We start from the raw sequence: 24,921 nt of genomic DNA on the forward strand, positions 1-24,921 counted from the left end.
GACTATATATTTCCGAAGGTTTATGACGCGCTGAATCCAAATCTGACACTGCTCTATCAGCTCTGGTTTTTGAGATATCCTAACCTAAAAGTGCAAAAAACACCGTTTTTGCCAATATGTGAGGTTATGTAGCCTTGCAGATGTTTTCTTTCACCAAAATTAAAGGATGGCAAATACGATATCTCAGCGAAAAAAATGATATTTGAGCAAACTCAACGCCATTTAAAGATGAAGACTTGTATTCAAAGATGTCATCCTTTAAAATTGGTGAAAGAAAACATCTGCAAGGCTACAAAACCTCAAATATGGGTAAAAACGGTGTTTTTTGCACTTTTAGGTTAAGATATCTCGAAAATCAGAGCTGATAGTGCAATTTTGAGGCCAGATTTCGATTCATCGCATCAAAATCCTTCGAAAATGTATAGTCCGGTCCCTGAGTCTGAGATGCTGTCGGCCTTTGTAATCTATTATGCCGAAGATCACGCATTGAAATATATGGAATCAACAAATTACATAAATCAGAGCAATTCGTGCTAACGTTTATTACATTAATAGGCAAGTATGAGTGAGATTCAAGTTGTTCTGTCATGCAAAGACTGAAGACCAAGCAATTTGCACCTGCTGGTATATGATGAGAGGCCGTCTGACCAATGAAGCATACGTAAAGCAATTTTTGTAAACAAATTTTGAACTTTCTCAATTTTATAGGAGTTATATTCATAGAAAGGATTCCATATTATTGAGCAATATTCAAGACGACTTCTAACCAAGGATATATAAAGTGCCTACAATGTCATAGACTCCTTAAAGTCACTGGTGTTACGTCTACTGAACCCAACCATTGCAACAAATTTTGAAACAATGGAACTAGAAAAAGAGAGTTTGGAGTTAAAAATTACACTCAAGTCTTTACTCTTTTGACAACGATTAAGAGATTTAGTATTTAGTTTGTAGATAAAGTATGGGGCTGTTGTCTTTTTGGAATAAGACACAACACAGCATTTGTTTGAATTTAAATATAAATTATTGTCTGCGCACCATCCGACAAAAGAGTCCAGATCAGAACCGTTAGAAATAGTTTGACAAATAAAATTTTGTTATGAGTGCGGGTTGGCATACATTTTATTTATCTTTTTCAAAGTTTCTACACTCAAAAGCAAAAGTTATTCATTTTTTTCGTCTCCTGTAAAATTCGTAAAAGTTGACTTAGCATATTTTCACATTAAGCTAACGATATATATTATCAGTTTCCTGTAGTTACTGAATCGTAATAAATATTTTGGACTGACATTTACAATCGCTAATATTACAACAATGAACTTTCCACCACCACGTGAAGTTTCAGAATATCGATATGCGCCACGTGAATCATTTCATCTACAACGGCAGCATCAATTACATCAGGCCAACCAACTAACCAACTCTGGATGCAAGAAAACATGCAAACCTATTTACATATGTAGAATGCACGTGACCTATGTAGAAATAACTGTACAGACGACGGCATATACCGGCTGACAAAATCAAATAAGTTTTAATACAAAACTGACGGCTATACCTAAACGTAAAAAAATGTATGTACATATAAAATGCACGTCTATGTAGGGAGGGGTTAATATTTTATATGGTTAAGCATACTACTGAAATCTTTATTTCAAAACCCACCAATGGTATTCAATAAAAGCTCTAATACTTTCTGAGAAAGGCCTTATTTAAGTTTACTGAACAACGGGCTTCTTGAGTTGAACGGTATTTTATTTTGGGCGGACGATATTTATGTAGATGATTAGTATTCACGTAAAATAATTCAAGAAAGTGATCATTTGAAAACATTCAAAAAGTTTTCTTAGGCACTGTAAAACCTTATCACTTACATACATATACAACATTTTCATTTCCTTTCCTTTGCATCGTCGGGCAATATGATGGAGCAAGGCTCTTAGATGCCGCTAAATGAACTGAAAATATTTTAGCGACGAGTGCTTTCCGTTAGGGTTAGTCCTGAAAAGTCTTGTATCGGACTGAAAGTAGCTTTGTCGATCGGTCTGACAACAATAGGCGCTTTCAGCGAACACAACTTGTATTGATACGTTGCAAACATGTTTCCCCGTCAATTTACTTACAGAAATTTTGTTTTATGAACGGCGAGTTGAGCCAACTGTTAAGCGAAATAATTAGTTTTAAATTTTAAGAAAGGCTTGTGTAATCATATCAAATACTATAAAATGTCAAAGAATTTCCAAACACGTTTAATGAATGTAGCGAAACAAATGTATGCTGCGTAATTTGAAGTAAAATCCAAACAATTGAGTGGATCCAAAATACTAACGGTGCATTATGAAAGTTATCGTTAAGCCTTGAGGTAGGACTGGATTCGAAACACGTTCTTTATAACCTAGCGGTATGCTGACTAAACGACCGCCAGTTTTTATGCTCTTCTGAATCTTATGCATTCCGACCTTTCAGGCATTAAGAGCAGACATCGCTAATTTAGTAATTGAATATGGACGCATTTTGGAGTGCCTGCCCGTGTGAGGTGTACACCTCCTCTAGGGTGAAATGTAACCACCCTCTCTTTTAGACTATAAACATACATATGTATGTACGTATTGAAAAACACGAGTAAAGGAGACACGTAAAATAAATAGCTTTAACAAGCTCACCCTTGGACAAATTTTGACTGATAGTAATTCAACTTCTGGGGATGGAAGATTGTACGTACATGTAAGAATAACTTTTGTGCTTTTATAAACATGGTGTAATGAACAAAAGGAAAATTAATATGGCCCCATATACTTATCAATAAAAATATGGAATTTATTACTCACCTGAATAAATAGCCACGACGACACCAATGCTAAGCTACGATTTTGCCCACTAAAGCGATAATGATATGCATAGAATGCAAAATGGTACAAATAAAAGAATCTGGAAAAGATGGATGAAATTATGAATTATTATTTATGTTAGATAAGGGTTAATCTATTCAGGCCTGGTTTTTCAGTGTGAGTTTACTACAGCTAAAGTTTACTAGAGTTAGCCACTGTTACTGCTTATCTCGGTTTAAGCGGCCAACGTGGCAAGGTTTAACTCAAGTCAACTCTAGGCTAGAGCTTTAATCTGATTTTAACTTATACACCATGTCTGAAGGAGAAAGACTTGGGTTTTACCCAACCTCCAAAAGGTCAAAATTTTTCGCCTTTTTTACAATAAGTATACAACGGAAATTTATTTACAAAACGGTAAACGTTAAGAAGCCAAAGGAGTTATAACTGCTATGAGGACAAAACTTCCCGGACCTCTTTAGCAGCTTGCAATCAAAGTTGTTTCAATAGCTCGTTGTATGGGAGCAGGCGACCAACATTTTTAATTATTATTATTATTATTATTTATTTATTATTACGGCGTTTTAAGCCTAAAACTTAGATTATTACAAATTTTAAATACATTTTAATAATAATAGGATTTCTAGCGTTTGGGGTGTCGGAATGCATGAGATTCCGATCAGCACGGGAACTGGTGGTCCCAACGGGCGAGTCTTGGAGTCATATCATTGGGAGGTTGGAAGGACGTGTTCTCAATCCTGCCCTACTCCAAGACGTATGACAGTTTTATTATTTACGCTGTCGGAATGCATTTGATTCCGGTCAACCCAAAAGCTAGCAGCTCAGCAGAATAAGCCACTCTTATCGGACGGTTGGAAAGGACGTGTTTCCAATCCTCCCTGCCCCACCTTTTATGTAAACATAATTAACTATAATATATCATTGTTGTAGGAATATACGTGATTCACATGAACACTCCAACTGTTTGTCTGGGACGATTTTTTCAGGAATTCTTTCCTAATTTGATTGCGAGCAATATATGTATTTGACCTGATGCATAAGGTTCCTCTGTGTCTATTTGGATTGCCGTGTACGCTCAAGGATCAGTAACATGAAATACAGATACAAAATATTTTATCTTATTGGAAGGGTTTTGCAATATTCTAATAAACTTTTTTTGAAGGTGTTTAAGTTTTCACAATTTTTAATATGATTAGGTAGTTCATTAAAACATTTCAGCCTTTTGTAAAATATATTTTGCTTGTCCATTTCTGTTTTGAGAAGAGGTAATCTAAAATTATTATTTTCCCTGATTATGTAAGAATGGGTTTCATTCACATAAACAAGTTTTTCACTTAGGTAGGCTGGTAATTTACCATGCTTGATATAAAATACAAATTTCATACTATGGTAAAATATCAACTGTTTCACGCTCAGCCAGTTTAGTGCATCAAGCATACTCTTTATGGAAGTGTCGTACCTCACTTTCAATATAAATCTCATAGCTTTGTTTTGCATAATTTGAAACCTGTCTACTTGTGTTTCATTGGCAATAAAGAATATTGTGGGGCAATATAAGTAGTGCGGTTCTATGATGGATCTATAAACTTTCAACTTATATTTCTTACTAATAAGTTTACACGATCTCTTCCAAAATCCAATTTTTTTGCCCATTTTGGCAACAATATAATCAATATGATCTGTAAACCTCAGTTTATTGTTAATCAGGATCCCTAAGTACTTAAATATTTTGACATCCTCAATGCTCGTATTCATTATTTTTAGATCAAAATTAAGTGATTCTCTATTGGTCGTCCTAGATAAAACCATGAACTTAGTTTTGTTAACGTTAAGCTTGAGTTTATTAGTGCAAAGCCATCTATACAATGAGTCCAAATCTTCTTGCATTTTGCTCCTTGCTATTGAAATGTCCGTTTCATTTACTTCAAGTAGCGCATCATCTGCAAACAACCTGACTTTACTATATTTCAGTGCTGATGATATGTCGTTTATTATGATGTAAAGACAAAGCCGCCGAATGAAAAATTTGTATCCAACGAGCTACGTCATCTTTCAACTCACGCCCATTTTGGTTACTTAAAGAAAATTTATTGAGGACACGACGAAGTACTTTCTGTCATCCAATAAAGAATCGGCGCATTCGCACCTTGGCAGGCACGTCACTGTTTTAACAGCATTCGTGATTGGTTATTTAATATTTAATTTAAAATTTTAAAAGTTGATGTTTAGCAAATTACAATTACTTGCAATTAATGATATTTTTTATATCTGATAAATGATTATGAGTTAGAAGCGAAAACATGAAATCATAGTTATTTAAAGGTTGTTACAAGCACGAGTGTATATTATTGCTTAGACTGTTGACGGACATAAATTCGAGACTGTGAAGGATATCGCCTATTTGGGAAGCAACAATAACAGCAAGAACAATGCCGGCTTAGAACTCAAACGGAGAATAACTCTTGCCAGCAAGTGCTTCTTTAGACTAAGCAGGCAATTAAAAAGTAAATTCCTCGCTCATCATACCTGTCCTGATGTATGGATCTGAATAATGGACGATGTCGAGGTGAGATGGCTCTTGGAGTGTTCGAGCGAAAAATTCTCCGGAAGAAGACTTATGGTGCTGTTCGTTATCCTGACGGCGAGTATCGAATGGCTTCGCTGGCTAGGTCATGTTATGAGAATGGACGAAGACGCTCCAGCCAAGGAACTATTTCAATTGATACCGCAGTTTGGAGGCAGAGGAAGCAGGAGATCTCCACTGAGTTGAGAGAGGCAGGTGGAGGAAGACTTGACCTCTTAGTGCTTCTTATTGGCGTCAGTTATCGCGTGACAGGCATAGTTGGCGTGATATGTTACGAAAAGGTCAAAATTGCATAGGTGATTCAGCACCAATTAATGATGAAGATGATGAAAGATATAAAAGGGCTGGGAAAATTTCAAACGCTTCGTAATTAGAACGACTATATTAAAAAATAATAAAAGAAAAAAACTAATAGGCGACCTGCAAAATGTAATTTCGGGCTTCTTGGAGAGCATTTTAACTTGAAAAGTGAACAAAAAAATCAAAATAAAAACATATAAACAACCCCAAGAACAAAATGGCAGATTGCGGCACAAAGGGTATAGCGGTAATTCAATGATTAGTGTGCCCCCAGAGATACATACATACATCGGAACTTATGTTTCAGAAACTACTCGATGTACAAACTATTAATGTCCTGTAAAAAACTTGATCCCTTAAATAAGAAAAAATATGTATATGATAATCAGTGAAATTATCAAAAGCTTCCCGTTGGTTTGACTACTCTAGCGATGCTAGTTTCCGAGATATGATTTTCAAATTGAGAGTAATAACTCATACGCTTAATTTGGCCAATAGAATAGGATTTGCAAGTCGAGTAGCTTCTGAAACATAAATTCCGATAAAGCTTTCTCTCTGGGGCGCACTTATCATAAAATTCTACAATATGGCCTTTGAGCTCAATCATTTTGAATAATACTAACGACCGTAAACGAAATAAATAAATAATATTTTTAGAAAAGACAAAAGCCATTGTGTGAACAGCGTCCATACTGGCTTCCATAGCAAAAAGGCAGCAAAGTGTAAAATGTGGAATCTGAGAAATAGCAAATGACTGTTTTACGTTTGTTTTAACTAAATAAATAGTTTTATTTGGAGTTCGAAATTATACGCAAACTGCCTTCATGTCTTGTAAATCTAAATGCAGTAAAATGAAATAAAATTATCTGCTTTTTTGTTCTTTTTTGATAAAATAGTTCGACTTACACTGCATTTATGATTTGAAATCATTATTGCAGTACAATTGTATTTTAATGTTAAATATAATAGTTCTAATTATAACAAATTTGCAGAGGATAAAAGCAGTAAAATTTATTTTGTACTGCTTTCTTGCCCTATTCCAGTATAAAACAAATTTTAAATCTTGTTCTATCTTTAAATTTGAATTTTCAATGATTAACTTTTTCTGCATTTTTGCTATAAAAAAATTACTGACTGTCGCTGGACGTTTAGTTAAAGTCATGTTAGTGAAACATTTAATTGAAAGTCTCTAATTTATTTCCATTAGCACCACTGTTGCCAGATCTTTTTCAGAAAAAAATGCCAGATTGACAAAAATAAATTAATTTTTACTTAATTTTTTGTATTCCGGCCTTTTAGTTAATATATTCAAGGTATGTTTGAGCTCTAGGCCAATATATACATATGCAGTCGACCAGGTGTAGTCATAAGTTCCCGAAGATGCCTTCAGATTGAAGTCGAAATATTGGCAAGACAAACCATTCGACAAATATATATGGGGTATTCCATCCCATTTCGACCAATTTTGAACCCGACCCCTTTAGAATTGGCTGAAAGTTTTTCTTCTTTTTCTAGCTTACGAAAGACGTTTTTCAGAATTTTTTCATCCAACTCAAAAAAAGTTATGAATTTTTAAAAAACACCGTTTTTGTTTTCAAAATGCTATAACTTTTTCAAAAATTGACCGTTTGGGATCTTTTTTTTTTTTAATTTGTTTTTAAATGTACTTTTCGGAAAAAATACAAAACAAATTTTAAAGTTTTTTTTTTAATTTTTTAGTTTTTCGAGATTTTTCGAATTTCGCCATTTTTTGTGTTATGATAGGCTTTTCTTGACCATAATGTTGCTTTTAGTGAAATACCATGCAAAGGTAAAGAAAACGAAAGCTGCGATAAAATATACATAGGCATGACTAAGCGAAGTCTAGGAGTACGCCTAAATGAGCATGAAGCAGACATACGGAAAAGGAAAATCAACACAGCGCTATCGCAACACACCACATCAAGCGGTCACTCAGCTGATATGAAAAATGTCAAAATATTAGACAAAGGGAAACGAACAAAAATCAGATACACTATAGAGAGCTTACGAATAATGGAGAAAAGGAACAAAACAGTAAACATAAAAGAAGACACGGATTGCATTTCCGCGGCTTATTTGTTATGCCTTTAAATTCTGTTGTTTAGTTTGACAAATATACCACATATAGATGGTATTAGCGATATGTTTTTACAATAGAAAATTTAACATATATGTATATGTATGTAAGTCCATTTTCGTTTATTGTTTTTTGTTTGTTTTTAATTTTTGGACATTGTTGAAATTTTAAACAACTATTTTTATAATTTCATGTCAAACTACGTTGGTAAATTGAAAAAATATTTAAATAAATGCAGTTTCGCCCCTGAGGAAGCTAAGGTGATTAGCGAAACGTTGGGACGTAATAGTGGAGTTTTACTTGCACTAAAAGCAACATTATGGTCAAGAAAAGCCTATCATAACACAAAAATATTTACAATAATTTATTGACCGGCTACAACTAATATTCGCCATTTTTTTTTCTCATAAAAAACTTCAATCAATTCTGCAATTATCCCCACCAATCCCGGAGTGGGCCGATTTTTTTTATATTTTTTTTTTATTTAATTGAAAAACAAATTTTCAAAAATAAAATTTTTTTTTTTTATCATTTTTATTTATATAACAAAAAAATGTAACAAAATGATTTTTAAGTATTCTTTTCTTGTTCTTTCTGCTTTAATTTAAAAGGGATACATGATAAACAAAACTCCACTATAGTCTATAAGTTTTCGTAATATGTTTGAGGTAAATGGTTTTTAAACGGTTTTATTTAGCTTGACTGGCTGGCACGAATTTTGTAATTGAAATTTAAGTAACTTCCCGATAAGCTACAAGCTTGAAACTTGGAATATAGTTCAGAATCGGATGAGAATGCAATATTAAGAAAAAAATCGCCGCTAGGTGGCGCAAGGATTGAGATATTTAAAAAAATCGTATTTGTGGTCCGATTTGGCTCATATTTGGAACACATAATACATATATACAAGAATAGAAAGCGACCTATGAAAAAATATCGCCAGTCCGGTAGAAGTGACATCGAAATATTTTGAAGTTGGAGGAGGGACAAGCATACGTGGCGCAGAGTCGAGTAAAGTCTTTGGAAGGATTATGTATTGAGTACTTAGATTGTAACAAATTGTCCTTGTAATAATGAGTTCCTAAATAAACTAAATAAAATGAGAAATAATAGGCAATTAAATAAAGACTAAAAACTTGAAAATAAAATAATTAAAAAACATTTAAGTTAAACGGTTTTATTGAAAACAATACTTACATGAATTAATAATAAGGTCCTAAATACTAGTCATCACACTCCTCATCAATCTAGGGCGTTGATCATACAATTAAATAAAAGAGTTGGACGCGTCAAATTTCTATTGTCATATATAAGACCAACTGAACCTTAATAAGGTTATGCTACGCCTCACATTTTTAGAAATTTCACGCGCCCACGCGTTTGTGATTTGAAAGTTCTGGCAACTCCTTCGGAATGGAAGGAGGACGCACAAAATATCCTTGTTATCTGTGCGAATCGGACAGTCGAGGAAAAGATAATTTCAAAATCAGTGAAGGGCCGTGTAGGAAAACACTCGAAATAGGAAGAAAAAAAAGTCTTTAACATTCCACTCGTTCAGAACGATAAAGTTATTTCGCCACCGCTACACATCAAGTTGGGCTACATGAAACAGTTTGTCAAACGACTTGACAAAAACAGCGAGGCTTTTTTGCACTTGGAAGCCGTGTTTCCAAAACTAAGTGACGCATAAATCAAGGAAGGTATGAAAATATTTTCAATTTATACATGTGATTCACAGCAACTAACAGAGTACAGACCTTTGATAGAATTTTTTTTATTAATTTTCTTGTTTACAATAAGCGCCGTAACTTAAAAATTTATCAACCGATTTTGATAAACCATGACTTTTCTTACGCGTGATAAATATTTCTTCGAGAATGAAGGTAAAAAAATTATTTTTTTTTTTTGTGAAAAAGGGGGAAAAATGCTAAATCTTAAATAACTTTTGGAAAATGTACCAATTTTTTTGTATAAAGTATAAACAAATATATATCAGCTTAAAGCTTAAATCTTCTTCTTTCCAAAACCGTAAAGCAATCGATTGAAAGAAACATGACGACATTATGATTGTTAGAGAGCGCGCAGTAGACGAAAAATGGTTTTTAGACAATAACTTGAAATTTTGGGGGTGTTAGACAATTTTGAAACACATCATGATGTACTCGTCATGGCCTACAACGTACACTAGGTCACTTGAAAAGTGCAATATCACTATAGCACTGTATTATTTTCAATAATTTACGAAAAATGGAAAAACACGAAATATTCAAAATTTAAATTTCTCTGCATTTGCTGCAAAATATAATATGGCCTTTTCGAAAATAGGCACATATTTGGTTCAACATCCATGGGTAGTTGCGCAGGTGCAGTGAAATAACTCCCAAATGCAATAACTCCCAACAAAAAATGAAATAACTCCCAAATATTTTCCATACAAATAGGGACTTATTTCATTATGAAATAGCTCCCAATTCATTGGGACTTATTTCATAATTTTTGCTGGTATTATTTCATAATGAAATAATCCCCAATAAAATTTCTTTGGGAGTTATTTCATAATTTTTTGAGATTGGGAGTTATTTCATTTTTATTGGGAGTTATTTCATTTTCTTAAAAATACAATTTTATCAAACTTTGACGTTCTTCTAACAGTTTCTATAACTGGTGTAAAGAAATCTGTATCAAAACAATGAGTTATTTTTCAATTATCAATCTGTACGCCATCAGGTCTTGTTAGAATTTTACTATTATAGATCGGTGCTTAGTGAGAGTGCAAAAAAATGTCAAGTCTTGATTTTGAAGTAGTGAGTGGAAAAAGAAGAAATAGCAAATTATTGTACATAAAAAATGAAAAACAATTTTATTTAAAAAAATCTGAAAGTAATGGTAAAATATTCTATACGTGTTACGAAACAAACTGTAAATTGCGAGTACCTTTGGAAAACGGACAGTGTCGAAAGGTACGAAACTTCATAGAGCATAACCATAATGATCAACATGAGCTACATGAAGAACTCAAAGCCCTTAATGAAAGAAAGGATAGATGTTTACATTCCACAAGTACTTTTGGTGCATCATCAGCGGAATCCGAGAGAATTTTCAAGAAATATGCATGAGGTAAGTTAATAGTGTTACATGCATGTGTAAACTCACATTGGGTGTTAAAAAATGTCTTTTGTTAATAAAGCCAGCAGGAATCGACGAAAAATATTGATTTTAATAAAATCAAGCGTGGTCTCCAATATTTGACAGCCAAAGTGTTTGCAGCATCTCCGAAGACCCCAACTGATGTTAATATGTTTAAAAAAGATAATATTTTCAATAACTTTGGACTTACTTTGCACGATGGTCAACAGAAAACACCCTTCTATAAAGTTTGCCATAACTCGAAGGATTTTGCGTACTGCGTATTTGCATCTGATAAGATAATGAAGCTGATCGGTGAAAACGTTACGCCCGGTCGCGCCGGCGCCGCGTCGCCAACCCCTTTCCACACCCTTTTTTATATATTAGTTAATAAGATTCCAAAATAATTTCGTGTTACTTTTACTATGTTTTTCCAGTATTTTTTATTTTGACAAATAAAAAGTCAACAAACGGCTATACACATTTATTCAACTACATAAATTCAAATCTTTTAACTTAAATGGTGCGACCTTCATCGCCGATTATGAAGCGATCCTAAGGAAGGCTATTAAAGCCTCATTTTTAGATTCAAAATTGTACGGCTGTTGGTTTCATTTTTGCCACGCGGTACGACGCCAAATAACTACAAAGCATAAACAACTTGCTCAATTGATTCGACAAAACAGTAAGGCGTCATTGGAATACCACAAGCTTTTGTCACTTCCTTTGTTGCCCGCCGAGCATATAGTGGCCACATTTCTAAAAATTAAGGACGATATTGGAAACCTCGAGCGTCAGTTTGCATATCTCCGGACACAGATAAAATTTTTATTTTCCGCCTTCGGATTATTGTTGTCGAGGACAATACGCGTCTTTTGACACCTCTTTCGATATTTTTGGACACGTATTAGCAGTCGACCCCTCAACTAGACTTTTACCGAAATCTCATACAAGTCTTGCGTATAGTTCGTTGTTGGTTTTGTTTTTTGCTTTTTATTTATATCGAATAAAGATTGGACCAGATGGAATGTCAGTCTTTGCGACAACAAAACGGACGACATCGGCCATCGAGGGATATAATGGAGCGCTGGCAAAAATTATACCAAAACAGGGAAACTTTTATAAATTTATCAAAGTTTTGCAAACAGAGGAGTTTAATATGTCCCGAAGTTTCGATATCCTGGCTAATAGTAGTGGCGCTGTGGGAAAAACTAAAAAAAGACGGAAATTTATTGAAAAAGCTGAACTGATTGCGAAAGCCAACGAAAATCTACGTTCTGGAATCATAACAGCTACTGCGTTTGTTAATCGAATGGTATATCCAAAAAATAAAATTGTCAGTGAAATGGAGCCAGAAGAAGATTTTTTTGAAGAGAAACCGTATCTTGAAGAAGAGGAGGAGGAAGAACAAAGCCATCAGAAATACCGCGCTCTCAAATTTTATGCGTAATTTGTTTCGAGGTTGAGCCCAATGTACTATTGATGCCGTGCAAATATTTAAAAATATGCAACGCTTGTGTTCTAATGCTGCAAGCTAAGAGTATTTCCGAAGGACTAGAAAGCTTTAACTGTCCAATTTGCCGTGAAAAGGTCGACGACACTATTCAAGTTTTCTTGTAATTGTAACTTTTACATATGTACATAATAGTTTGCTGTATTTTTCAAATCTCATTGTAACTGATTATATAGTATAAAGATACCACTTCAAATTTTGATTTGGGATTTATTTCATTTTTTTGGGCGTTATTTCATTTATTAAAGTTGGGAGTTATTTCATTTTTATTGGGACTTATTTCATTTGGGAGTTATTTCACTGCACCGTTGCGCATGCATTTTTTTTTTTTTTTTTTGATCGTATGTATAGTTAAGAAGAAAACGGCTGCTTACCATTATCCTATTTTTTGTAAAAGCGAAATATTTTGTTGGGGCTGCTGACAGATGTTCGCTTAATGAAGCAAAAGGCCCTGTTTTTATTTCATTAAATAGAATTGTGATTCCATTAAGTTTCTGTGTAAAAGCGGTATTTTACTAACTTGTGTAAAAAGAATCCGCTACATTTTACATATATAACAAACAAAAAACTTATATTGTATGTTTTTCTTAACTTTGGAGAAAAAAATCGGCTATATTTGATATGACCTGCAGTCGTTGTCCGCCGTCGCCTATAGGAACAAATATATGGTCTTAAAATGGCATCGGCCTTTGTTTGTGTTCGCCTACATGCAATTATGGGAACATTTTTTTTACAAGGGGTGATGCTTCACAAATCTTCCACTTCTCTGCTGTGATTGCTGCCTTCACTTGTCCGGGCATTTGTTTTAAATATGTATGTATGCATGTGTGGGTCGATTTGATGCTTTTTATTTATGCTTGGATTTTATGAAATCTCTTCAATTGCTCGGCTAGGAGGTTTGAGGGATGAGATTTTGAAAACTTGAGCATTGATTGTTTTGAAGGAATGTGGGATGTTGGTAGTTGGGAAGGTTTTAAAGAGACTCCGCAAAGGTAGTCTATTGTTCGGTTGATAATTATAAGAAATTATAATGAGAAACTGTTTAATTTTCTTTGCGCAGGCAGAAGGGAGTTCTTCAGTTACTTATATGTATACTAAATTATATGCTTAGAATTGGCTATATTCGTTCGGAAAATTCAGTAAACAAATTTCCAATTTTTGTTCTTGTTTTGCTGGTTTTCTTCTTTATACTTTGTTCTGGAAGGCACATTTTTATTTTGTGGGCGAATAGACACTTAGTAATAATATAGGGATCAAAGTAAGCAACGCAGGTCTTGTAACGGAGCACTCCCCTATCAATCAAACGATGATGCCTAGTTCAACTGACTGATTATGAAATCATTATTACGGAATTGGTCTAAACATCAATATGGGGCACACACCCAGCAAAAACTTAGATAAGTGGTTGCAAGCAATAAGGAATACAGGTGTCACTCCTAACAGATAAACTTTAGAATAAGGTAAATAAAGTACGTCATATGCTTTATAATAACACCTTATTTTAGGTTTGTTTATGCTACAAATAAGCCTTATTCCCAAAGCTAGTATAAAAAAATATAATAAATATAAGGCGCGATAACCTCCGAAGAGATCTAAGACCGAGCTACTCTTCCAATTTGTGTCGTGCTCCTCTTGATTTTCCCTACAAATTGGCCGGACGGGACCTACATTATTTTATGCCGACTCCGAACGGCATCTGCAAGGCAGTTTTCACTGAGAGCTTTTCATGGCAGAAATACACCCGGAGCGCTTGCCAAACACTGCTGATGGGCGACCCCGCTTAGAAAAATTTTCTTCTAATTGAAAAACCTTATTTCTAAAATTTTTGATGTTGCTTTGCCCGGGGTTTGAACCCAGGGCATCCGGTGTGGTAGGCGGAGCACGCTACCATCACCACGGTGGCCGCCGAGGCTAGTATACGAATATATAAATAAAAATTTTACAAACTTAAGCGGGATATGTGATAAATAAAACCTAACTATAGTCGATAGATTTTCGTAATATTTCTAAGGAGACCGGATTTTCCTTTTTTATTCGGAAAATTAGAATGCCAACAAAACTTGTTTCAATAAGTAAATCTACTTGTTATCGTTTCAAAAAATTCATTATAGACGTAAATCCATATATGTAATACTCCTATATTGCTAATAGAAAATGCTCGCAATGTGTTTTGGATGCGAAATCAAAGCAAGACAGCCTATAAAATTTTTGTGATTGTAGCAGCATAAGTGTGACAAGGAAAAATTTAGATTTTGGTACATTCGATTATTGATTACAAAAACAAAAACATGTAAACAGCAATATATCGGCACTCTGATTTTGGGGAATGTACTTAGCTTTTTGTAGCAATATAGAAGTATTACATATATGCGTAAATCCTATATTTCTCGCTGTCCGAGGAGATCTTTTACCGGGTTTTGTTATACCGCTTTTTTGTCTCTCCTACGCACTGGCGGAAGCTAAGTGTCTTATGCCGACTCCGAATGATATATGCGAAATGAATTTAATTTTCATGGCTGATATATACTTCTAGGCTGGCCGAACCACTGTCGAAGAGTGACCCCTATTAGAAAAACTTTCAAAAAGTATTTTTAATGGTACTTGTCCTGTAACTTAAACGCAGGAATTGAAATTAAATTTTGGATGATAGATTACCAATCTATACTTAAAAAGTTTTGAAATAACTTATTATAAAAATGAATAAAGGAATGTAATGTGCGGTGGTGTCTTATTATAAGTCCTATGCAAACTGATTTTATATGTTCAATAAGACTTATAATTAGGTTGTAATATGGCATTCGAAAATCGACACTGATGATGGCACAACGCCGAAACCGGTTTGTCTCCAAACCAAATTTCTAATACAGCAAGCATGTCTTATAATTTGGTCCATAAGCCTAAATAATAAGTTTGTAATAATCTACCTAAGACTTATAATAATTCCATATGTTAGCCTTATTTAACATGGCTTATAAGCTTTATATATAACGTTATCTCTCAGATCAACTTTATGCCTGATGACCTAAGTACAGCAAAATAAGGAGCACTATAATGAGCACGACATCCTTGTAGAATAAAGGCCTAATACCAAAAGCCTTTTGGCCATATCAAATAGGCCTTACATAAGACTCAAATTTTTTGCTGGGCACTGTTTTTCAAGCATTTTTATTTGTGTGTGTGGATACCACTCACTTTGTTAAATTGATTTCATAATAGATTTTACACCTCCGCACACAACAAGCACGAGTCATTGGCGATGTACTAGGAGCACAACGTCGACGACACAGTAAAAGCTGCTAACTCCACTTTACTCAAAACGTTTTGATACTGATGGAATGGGAGACGATTTCCGTCCATGGTGCGTGTGTAAGTTCCAGAATCGATAAAAGTTACTAAAAAAATAACACCTGCTAACTTCGAAAAAATTTGTTTTATTCTCTTCTAAAACTTTGTATGATGGAAATAGCAGGTTTTACTGCGTCGTCGACGATAAGCTCGATAATTTTTCCAATACTATTTGTATTTATTTGGGTCATTCAACAGGTCGGTCTTAGCAGCTCTAGCAAAATAAATTGTTTCGAACAAAACAAAAAGTAGAAAAAAAGCATTAGAAAGGTGGGAATGCAAATGTTAACATATACACATACATATACATTTATATCAATGGGTTTGTCAATTGTTATCTCTTTTGATACCGAATGTTACAAAAAAAGATATATTACACACACCCACACACATAGCGTACATTTACATAAAGCAACATATGCAAATTCATATGCACATATGTACGGCACATTATACCCGGCCGGCGGCGCGAAAGGATATTACATAGACTGAATATATCAGCAAATGCCGTTCGTAGCCCGTAAAAAAACATGAAGGTCCCGCCTAGCCAATTTGTTGGAAAAATAAGAAAAAAGCACGTTGCAAGTAGGAAGTGAAGCTAGCGCGTCATGTTAATATTATTATACTAACTTTGTTAGTATAATGTCATAAGACTTGCACATGATCTTTGACACTTTGAAGCTCCGCGCTCAGTACCAAACCTTCCCTGTTTGCTTTCTGCCTTTTTCGTTAGCAATTAAGCCCACATGATCAAGAACTTTGGGTTCTAAGAGAGAAACCGTTTGCACTTTAACACACTTCTAGTGCTATGCTCTTGGTCACGGCTATCACTTCCGGCCGAAAGACTATCTACAGAAATCAGGCAGATTGTACGATCTGCTTTTTTTTGGATGACCACAGTTTACAGTTTACCCTCGTTATATCTTCCATCATATCCCCGTCCTTGTGGCACCCCTTCACCGTATTTGTTATGGTGCTATACTAATATGGCCATACGGCCTGAGCACAATGTGTCTCGAGACAGGGTTACCCATCCTAGCTAGGGTATATTCAAGTTCGGTACCTTGGACCTCTTGGCGAACAGAACCAGATCTGTAATATAAATCCGAAAGAGAATAAAATGCTAATAATATATTTAGAATAACAAATTGATTTATTTTGAGACATGCGCGATTAAGAAGAGTCGCTTATAATCTTAGGCTTTTCTTATCTAATTTTCTTTATTCCCTCACATTCACATCCTGTATTATATAATACAAAAAATTTAACTTCAGTGTTAGACATGTCTCTTAGACTAAAAACAAAAATAATCCCACATGATGTGAATTTAAGTAAAATGATTGGAAAAAGGTATAATAGTTTGTATGGATATATACATATGTATGTATGTGTGGATATGCAGTATTGTGTACATTTGTTTTGGCAGAGCTTACGCAATTCCTGCAATAAAATAAGGATACACCTTTGTTAAACAAATAACTGGATAACACTTCAGGTTTAATAATAACTATAAATAATGGCCATCGAAAACACTTTGAAGCGAATACCAAATTCACTTTAATTTAGTTACAACTTAAGATAAATGGGATATTTGTTTGCGTTCATTGTCGGTCCCCCGCACACAATGGAGATAAGATAGACGGACAAACCTACATAACGTAAGCTTAATTCACATAGGTCCTAACCAACAAATTTACAATTTTACAGGAAAAGCAAAAACAATTTATTTTTACATTTAATACATGCAGAAATGGCTTTACAAAAGTGTCTTAACTTCGTTCTTATTGGTTCTAACTTTATACAATTTTTACTGGGGTGTATTTTAATGTACTACTCGTATACTAAAATCTGTAAAAAAAACGCAGTCCCGAAAAATCCTTTGGTTACGGCCTTTATTGATTAAATTAACGATAAGCACTTACATATGTGATGTAAAGGCCGATAATTCTGAGTTGTGGTCGAGTGAATTATATTATTGAATTAAAGTTTAGTTATTTGTGACCGCGACATTCTTGCTTAGTACCTACCTACCCTAAAGAAATTACTGTCACATCTACAGTGTCTAAGCTTCTTCCTGTTGTACAATATTGCAGATTTTTTGTTTACCCTCTCTTTGTTTTTTTTTTCTTCTTCTTTTTCACACCTTTTTTTATCCACAACATTGGAAATTGTACGATTATGTTAGTGGCTGACAACAAAATCTTCACAAATTTGTTTTCCCTCTTACGAATGTAGTAGATGCGCTAGTCTTAGGAGGAAAGGACAATTGGACATGCACTCAACATCATTACGAACCCGTCCTCTGTGGTATTTCATACAATCTGGCTTTCCATGTCGTTTTCTTTTCCATTTCATTCACTTTGTTAATGTAGCGAAAAGACGTCAAACCGTTCAATGTTGATTTGAATTTGAAAGAAGAAGCCCCACGACACCAATTTACAAGTGCCTACCAGCTATAATGGGTGAATATACACTGATTTATATATAAACTACATACATTCATAAGATATGCAAATATTATATATTAAATTGTATCACGAAAAAAAGTTAAGCGTGCCAGTTGAGACTTCAATCCCGTACAGTCAGAATCAGTCAGGTTTTTTGGTACTCTATTCTCTGATTTTTGCGAAAGTTTTAGTGTGCGACCAAGGCGTCTGCGGGTCATTTAAAACAAAACAAGGCTCCAGCAAGCCGACGAAAAAGGGAGGGATATGAGGAACTTTGCGAAAAGAAAGTGCATACTCTTTGAGTAGCGTCATTTAAACAAAGTTGGAGACGTTTCACGATTAGATCCATACATTTTTTCTCTTCGTGCCGCACTGTTGCGTGGATGGAAAGGTATACTCGTACTTCTACCAACTTCAAACGTTGATTGATGTTTTGCATTATACCTCGTCATTTTTGAGTTTCCACTTCAACATTAATTTGGGATATCGACAGAATGCGTTAAGCCTTCCATTACCTTAAGTTCAGACCTCATAAATAAAATCTTACGTAAAATCTCTTCCTTTATAGAATTATTCTGCCGTCTTGATTAAGAATGTGGTTATTTACATTTTAAGTGAAACTGAATTCCATCTGTACTAACATATTGTTACGAATATTAGCAAAACTAAGGAGTGCTGCCAGCTCTAAGCCGATCTAAGCAGTGACGTGAATGCACATCAATAATTCAATCATTATGTATCTACATAAACGAATAAATAATTGCGTCTACACATATGTACACATTCCGACGAGCAACATTTACATACAAGGCAGCAAGAGATGAGATGTCACACACCGATGAATTTACTTATACGCTTATGTGTGTGCGGGAGACTGTAAACTACAAACACATGCATATACCTTATCTGAGTTGTCACAAGAGAGAGCAATAATTTGTGCACGTAGTTGTGGCTGGCGATTTTGTAGCCGAAACAACTAGTAACTTCTGGAAATCGAAGAGCCTAGAAGTATGCAGCGTAAACTATAAAAGCGGCGCCAGCGAGTAAGAAGTAATTCAGTTGATTTGAATTGTCAAGCAGTTACGAGTAAGACGATATCTAGCGAGCAATAGCACTATTATTTTGAAAGTCAGTTTCCTTTAAGATATCAGTTTGGTTATTAAGCTATTCGTTGTACAGTTGGAGTGTTATTGTGAAGTACTTTAATAAAGGCCATTTTGCATTACTACAAATTGGAGTTATTTATTCAACAGTTTAGTGATTCGAACTTAGCAGAGGATTGCAAATAAGAGGATTTGCAAGTAAATTCGTTACAATTGGTGTCAGAAGAGGAATTGTTGAATAAATTCCAGAGGACAACAAGGACATGGCAAAGTTAAGTGAATTGAAGATCCCGCAACTGAAGAAGGAGTTGGAGAACCGTGGATTGAATACAACTGGCATTAAACTCGAACTTCAGGCACGACTACGAGAGGCAATGGAATTAGAAGGAATTGATGTGGAAGAGTATGTCTTTCATCTTGATGGCGAGGAGACAACAAAAATTGAAGAGAAAAACGAATCATCACAGACAATTACCAGCACAGACTTGAACATGATATTGGCTGCAATAACTGCTCAAACATCGACAGTAACATCTAAGATGGAAGCGCAAGAGGCACGTATAACAGAAATGTCATCACAAATATCCACCAACATGTCATCACAACTGGAAGAACAGGAAACCCGTATAACATCACAATTGGAAGAGCAAAAGGCATATATGGCATCCCAGCTGGAAACACATGAGACACGTATTTCAGAAATGTCGACACAGATTACATCAATGATGGAAACACAACTGAAAGAGCAAGAGGCGCGTATATCATCAAAACTCGAAGCGCGTATGGACGAGAAAATAACGCAGTTTGAAGAAAAATTCGAGGCAGAGGTGGATGCATTGAGAGGTCGTATACAGGAATTGCAACTTAATCGGCCGACTGCTTCAGCGAGCAATACGAAGGTAAAAACTCCATCTTTTGACGGTTCTCTTCCTTTCCAGGTCTTCAAGCTACAGTTTGAGAAGACCGCAGCAGTGAACAACTGGAATGCGGAAGATAAAGTTGCTGCACTATTCGTGGCATTGAAGGGGCCAGCAGCGGAAATTCTACAGACGATTCCCGAAGGAGAGCGGAACAATTATGAAGCATTGATGGCTGCTGTAGAACGACGTTATGGAAGCGAGCATAGGAAACAGATATTCCAAATTGAGTTGCAAAACCGCTACCAAAAAGCAAATGAAACATTGCAGGAGTTTGCTTCAGATATTGAAAGATTGGCTCATCTCGCAAATGCGGACGCACCCGTGGAATACACCGAGATGGTAAAAATCCAGAGTTTTATAAATGGCATACGAGACGTGGAAACGAAGCGAGCTACATACGCGAACCCAAAACTGACATTTGCTGAAACGGTATCACATGCATTGACTCAGGAAACTGCCTCCCTATTAAGTAAACCAGCATATAAGGCTCATCGTGTAGAAGTAGAAAGGCCAGAATGGGTAGACACAATTTTGGAAGCACTAAGGGGATCTCAACAGAAGAATGCCGGAGTTATTAAATGTTTCAAGTGCGGCAACCCAGGTCACATTGCACGTCATTGCGATCTTGGTCCTAATAGTTCCAACAATGTGGGTGGCCGTAAACGCAAAGCTGGCGGAAATGAACAAGAGCGTGTCGAAAGTAAAGAACGAAAACTTGCCCCGGCTGTTGAATGTCCTGTGATATCTGTGTCGCAGATTGGAAGGAAATCAAGCAGTCTTACCATCAGAGGGAATGTGGATGGTAAAGAGCGTGTACTGACTGTAGATACGGGGGCATCTCATTCCTTGATTCGATCTGATTTGGTCTACAGGGGAATAAAGTCATTACCTGGAGCGAGGTTGCGTACGGTCACAGGCGAATATAACCAAGTTCAGGGAGAAGTAATATGTGAAGTCCTAATTGGGAAGGTCATGGTTCTACACAAATTCGTTGTGGCGGAGATCGTTGATGAAGTTATATTGGGAGTGGATTTCTTGGTTGACCATGACATCAAGATCGATATGCAGAGAAGGGTGATGCATTATGAGAACCAAGATGTGCCACTTAACTTCAGTTTGGAAAAAGGGTTCAGCAGTAAGCGAGCGCTGGTCGAGGAGATTCGACAGAGACCACGAAAGTCAAGGAAAGTAGATCGAGCAAAGGTTGATGGATCGAATGTGCTAAATAAAGCGAAATTAAAAGTACCTGCGAGGAAAAGACCGGCATCAACAAACCCTAATGGACGCACTAAATTCACTGAAAGAATTTTTCAGAAAGAATGCAAGGATGATTTCAAGCCAGCGCGCACTTTTGTTGGGAAACGTCGGAACGATACTGAGTATGTGAAGCCAATCCGTCAAGAACAAGCTCTACAAAGTAGTTCTTCATTGGCCAAGCAACAGAGTGCGAGAGAACGATCCAGAATAATGAGTAGTAAGATGGAACACAGGTACGACAGGGAAAATAATTCGGAAGGTTTCCGGAATGGAGATTTGGTACTGTTAAACAACCCTCACCGGCGGAAAGGTGTCCCAGCCCAATTTCGGTGCAGTTGGGAAGGCCCGTACAAGATTGTGAAGAAGCTCAGTGATACCATCTACCGCATACAAAGCATTGAGAAACCACGGAGTAGAAGAGTGGTACATTTGGCGATGCTAGCAGCGTTTAGATCAAGAGATTTGTCTGATCGGGACGATCAGACTTAGGTGGAGGGCAGTGTTACGAATATTAGCAAAACTAAGGAGTGCTGCCAGCTCTAAGCCGATCTAAGCAGTGACGTGAATGCACATCAATAATTCAATCATTATGTATCTACATAAACGAATAAATAATTGCGTCTACACATATGTACACATTCCGACGAGCAACATTTACATACAAGGCAGCAAGAGATGAGATGTCACACACCGATGAATTTACTTATACGCTTATGTGTGTGCGGGAGACTGTAAACTACAAACACATGCATATACCTTATCTGAGTTGTCACAAGAGAGAGCAATAATTTGTGCACGTAGTTGTGGCTGGCGATTTTGTAGCCGAAACAACTAGTAACTTCTGGAAATCGAAGAGCCTAGAAGTATGCAGCGTAAACTATAAAAGCGGCGCCAGCGAGTAAGAAGTAATTCAGTTGATTTGAATTGTCAAGCAGTTACGAGTAAGACGATATCTAGCGAGCAATAGCACTATTATTTTGAAAGTCAGTTTCCTTTAAGATATCAGTTTGGTTATTAAGCTATTCGTTGTACAGTTGGAGTGTTATTGTGAAGTACTTTAATAAAGGCCATTTTGCATTACTACAAATTGGAGTTATTTATTCAACAGTTTAGTGATTCGAACTTAGCAGAGGATTGCAAATAAGAGGATTTGCAAGTAAATTCGTTACAATATTCTATTTTTTCAATTAAAAACTAAAGATAATATACAAATTTTGATGTGATCTTTTTATTAATGCAAAAAAAGTTAAAACTTTGCTTCCTTCGCGTAACTGTAGATAGTACTCTCGCTTAACGAAGAACTGGTTACAAAACCTATTTGGGAGCAGTATCTACAATTGTGTATGTAAATTTTTCTTTAAATGGAAAATAGTCGTAAAACAGCTGAGAATACTTTTGAAAAAACGTATCTGCGTAAATATGGTGTTTTTTTTTTTTATTAGGAAACATATTGTGATTTCACTCGATTTCCTTCAAAAATTGTACATACTGCTATTTTTCCTAGATACTCACATTTTTCATTAGGATTTGTGGAAAATGTGTGTTGATACTGAAAAAGTGTGAATTTAAAACCACGCGCATAAATTCGCATTTTCAAGTCCAAGTTCGCCCATGTAAATAACTCAACAAAAAAATGTAGCTACCCACATTCTTCATTACGATGGCAGAATTGTAGTTAGGTAATAGTAAATAATATGCACGAATTCTGACTTTTAATTATATTATTTTGTTGCTGCATCGATGTATCCAACTGAAGACTCATAACTCTTATAAGTTTTTCAGTAACGACATAGTGGGCTTTTAATCAATTATTTCGGAATTGGTGTTTCATAATATTTTTATAAATATATAAGCTCTCGAGGTCAAGCCTTCAACAACGAGGAAAATGAGTAAGGGGGAAGAGCTACGTAAAAAAATTGTACATTTGGACGGGTAATCTCAATGTTAGTTACAAAAAGTTGACAAAATTCTCAGGATTATCCTGTGACACTGCATCAAGAACGGGTTTGCACTTCAAGGAAGGCTTAGTGAAGAACAAGCCATTAAGTGGTGGCCCCAAGGGATCATCTGACGCCCAATACGAGAATAATGTTCAATCCATTAACGCAGAAATTTACGTGAAAGAGTGTCTTTAAAAACGTCTTCTGCCATTCTTATGTCGCTTTAATGCAGCAGCAACGCATAAAATGATAAAATTCTTTACCTGTCATTGATATACTAAATATGAATATTAGATGGTCCTTATTTTTCGACTTTTAAAAAATATTAACGGGGACCCCTTAAAATCATAATTTATTCGCTACCGAAGGTCAAACTTTTAGAAAAATCATTGTAATTATCTAATATATAAAATTCTTCTGTCACGGGTTTAGAGGCTGAACTCCTCCGAAACGGCTGAACCGATTCTCATGAAATTTTGTGAGCATATTGGGTAGGTCTGAGAATCGGCCAACGTCTACCTTTTTTCGCGACGTGTCTAGGGTCTTGAGATCAAAACGTGGACCTGGGTACCCCTAGAATGTATTTATACAATATGGATATCAAATGAAAGCTGTTGATGAGTGCTATAGTACAGGATAATTTTCATACAGCTGGGAGGCTAGAGTCTCGAGATATAGGCCAAAACGTGGACCCGGATAGAATATGTTTTTATATTATGGGTATCAAATTGAAGCTGTTGATGTGTGCTATAATACAGAGTAAGTTTTACACCGCTGAGTGACTAGGGTATCGAGATATAGGCCAAAACATGGACCCGGATACCCGTAGAATGTGTATGTATTATGGATATCAAATGAAAGCTGTTGCTGAGAGCTCTAAAGTTCATTGTGATATTCGATTGAGTCGCATCAACCTGGCAAAACTGATAAATATGCAGGCGAAGCCGAAATAAAGACAAGAATTAATAATACCCACATACCTATTTACATACGTCCTATTCGATTTGCCTGAAATTTCGTATATAAATTTGCCTATATTATTATTTACGATGCTTTTTTCAGGGAAGTATGCCAGAGACGGACTGGGACTGGGATTAGGACTAGGACTGCGACTGAGATTAAGACTCGGAGTGGGACTGGGACTGAGACACGGAATGGGACTGGAACAAAATACATACCACCCTCTGGGACTGGCAATAAGAGATGAAGAAGAAGGAGAAAAACTTGAGAGAAAAGAGAGAAGGAGACTGAGAAAGAGATAGAATGAGACGAAGATGGAGATGAAGCGAAAAAGACGGAGGGAGGAGTGAATAAAAAGATTAGGAAAAAGTGTAGAGGGGTAGGGCAGAGTCAGACGGAAAAGGCTTATTAAAATGTATGCAGATAGGCCAAATTTAGGGCAGAACAACGTCTGCCGGGTCTGCTGGTATAATGATAAAACA

The 24,921-nt window shown here is 35.7% G+C and overlaps 1 protein-coding gene across 1 annotated transcript in view; it reads right to left on the bottom strand.

Annotated features, from left to right (window-relative positions):
* Positions 1 to 24,921, bottom strand: part of LOC137245802 (uncharacterized) — a 94,318-nt gene that overhangs the window by 15,398 nt on the left and 53,999 nt on the right. The window contains exon 11 of the mRNA XM_067776999.1: positions 2,829 to 2,928. Within this exon, the coding sequence (XP_067633100.1) occupies positions 2,829 to 2,928 (100 nt within the window). The remainder of the gene's footprint in view (positions 1 to 2,828; positions 2,929 to 24,921) is intronic.

The sequence above is a fragment of the Eurosta solidaginis genome, chromosome 3, assembly GCF_040869045.1.
Source record: "Eurosta solidaginis isolate ZX-2024a chromosome 3, ASM4086904v1, whole genome shotgun sequence".
NCBI classification, from domain to species: domain Eukaryota; kingdom Metazoa; phylum Arthropoda; class Insecta; order Diptera; family Tephritidae; genus Eurosta; species Eurosta solidaginis.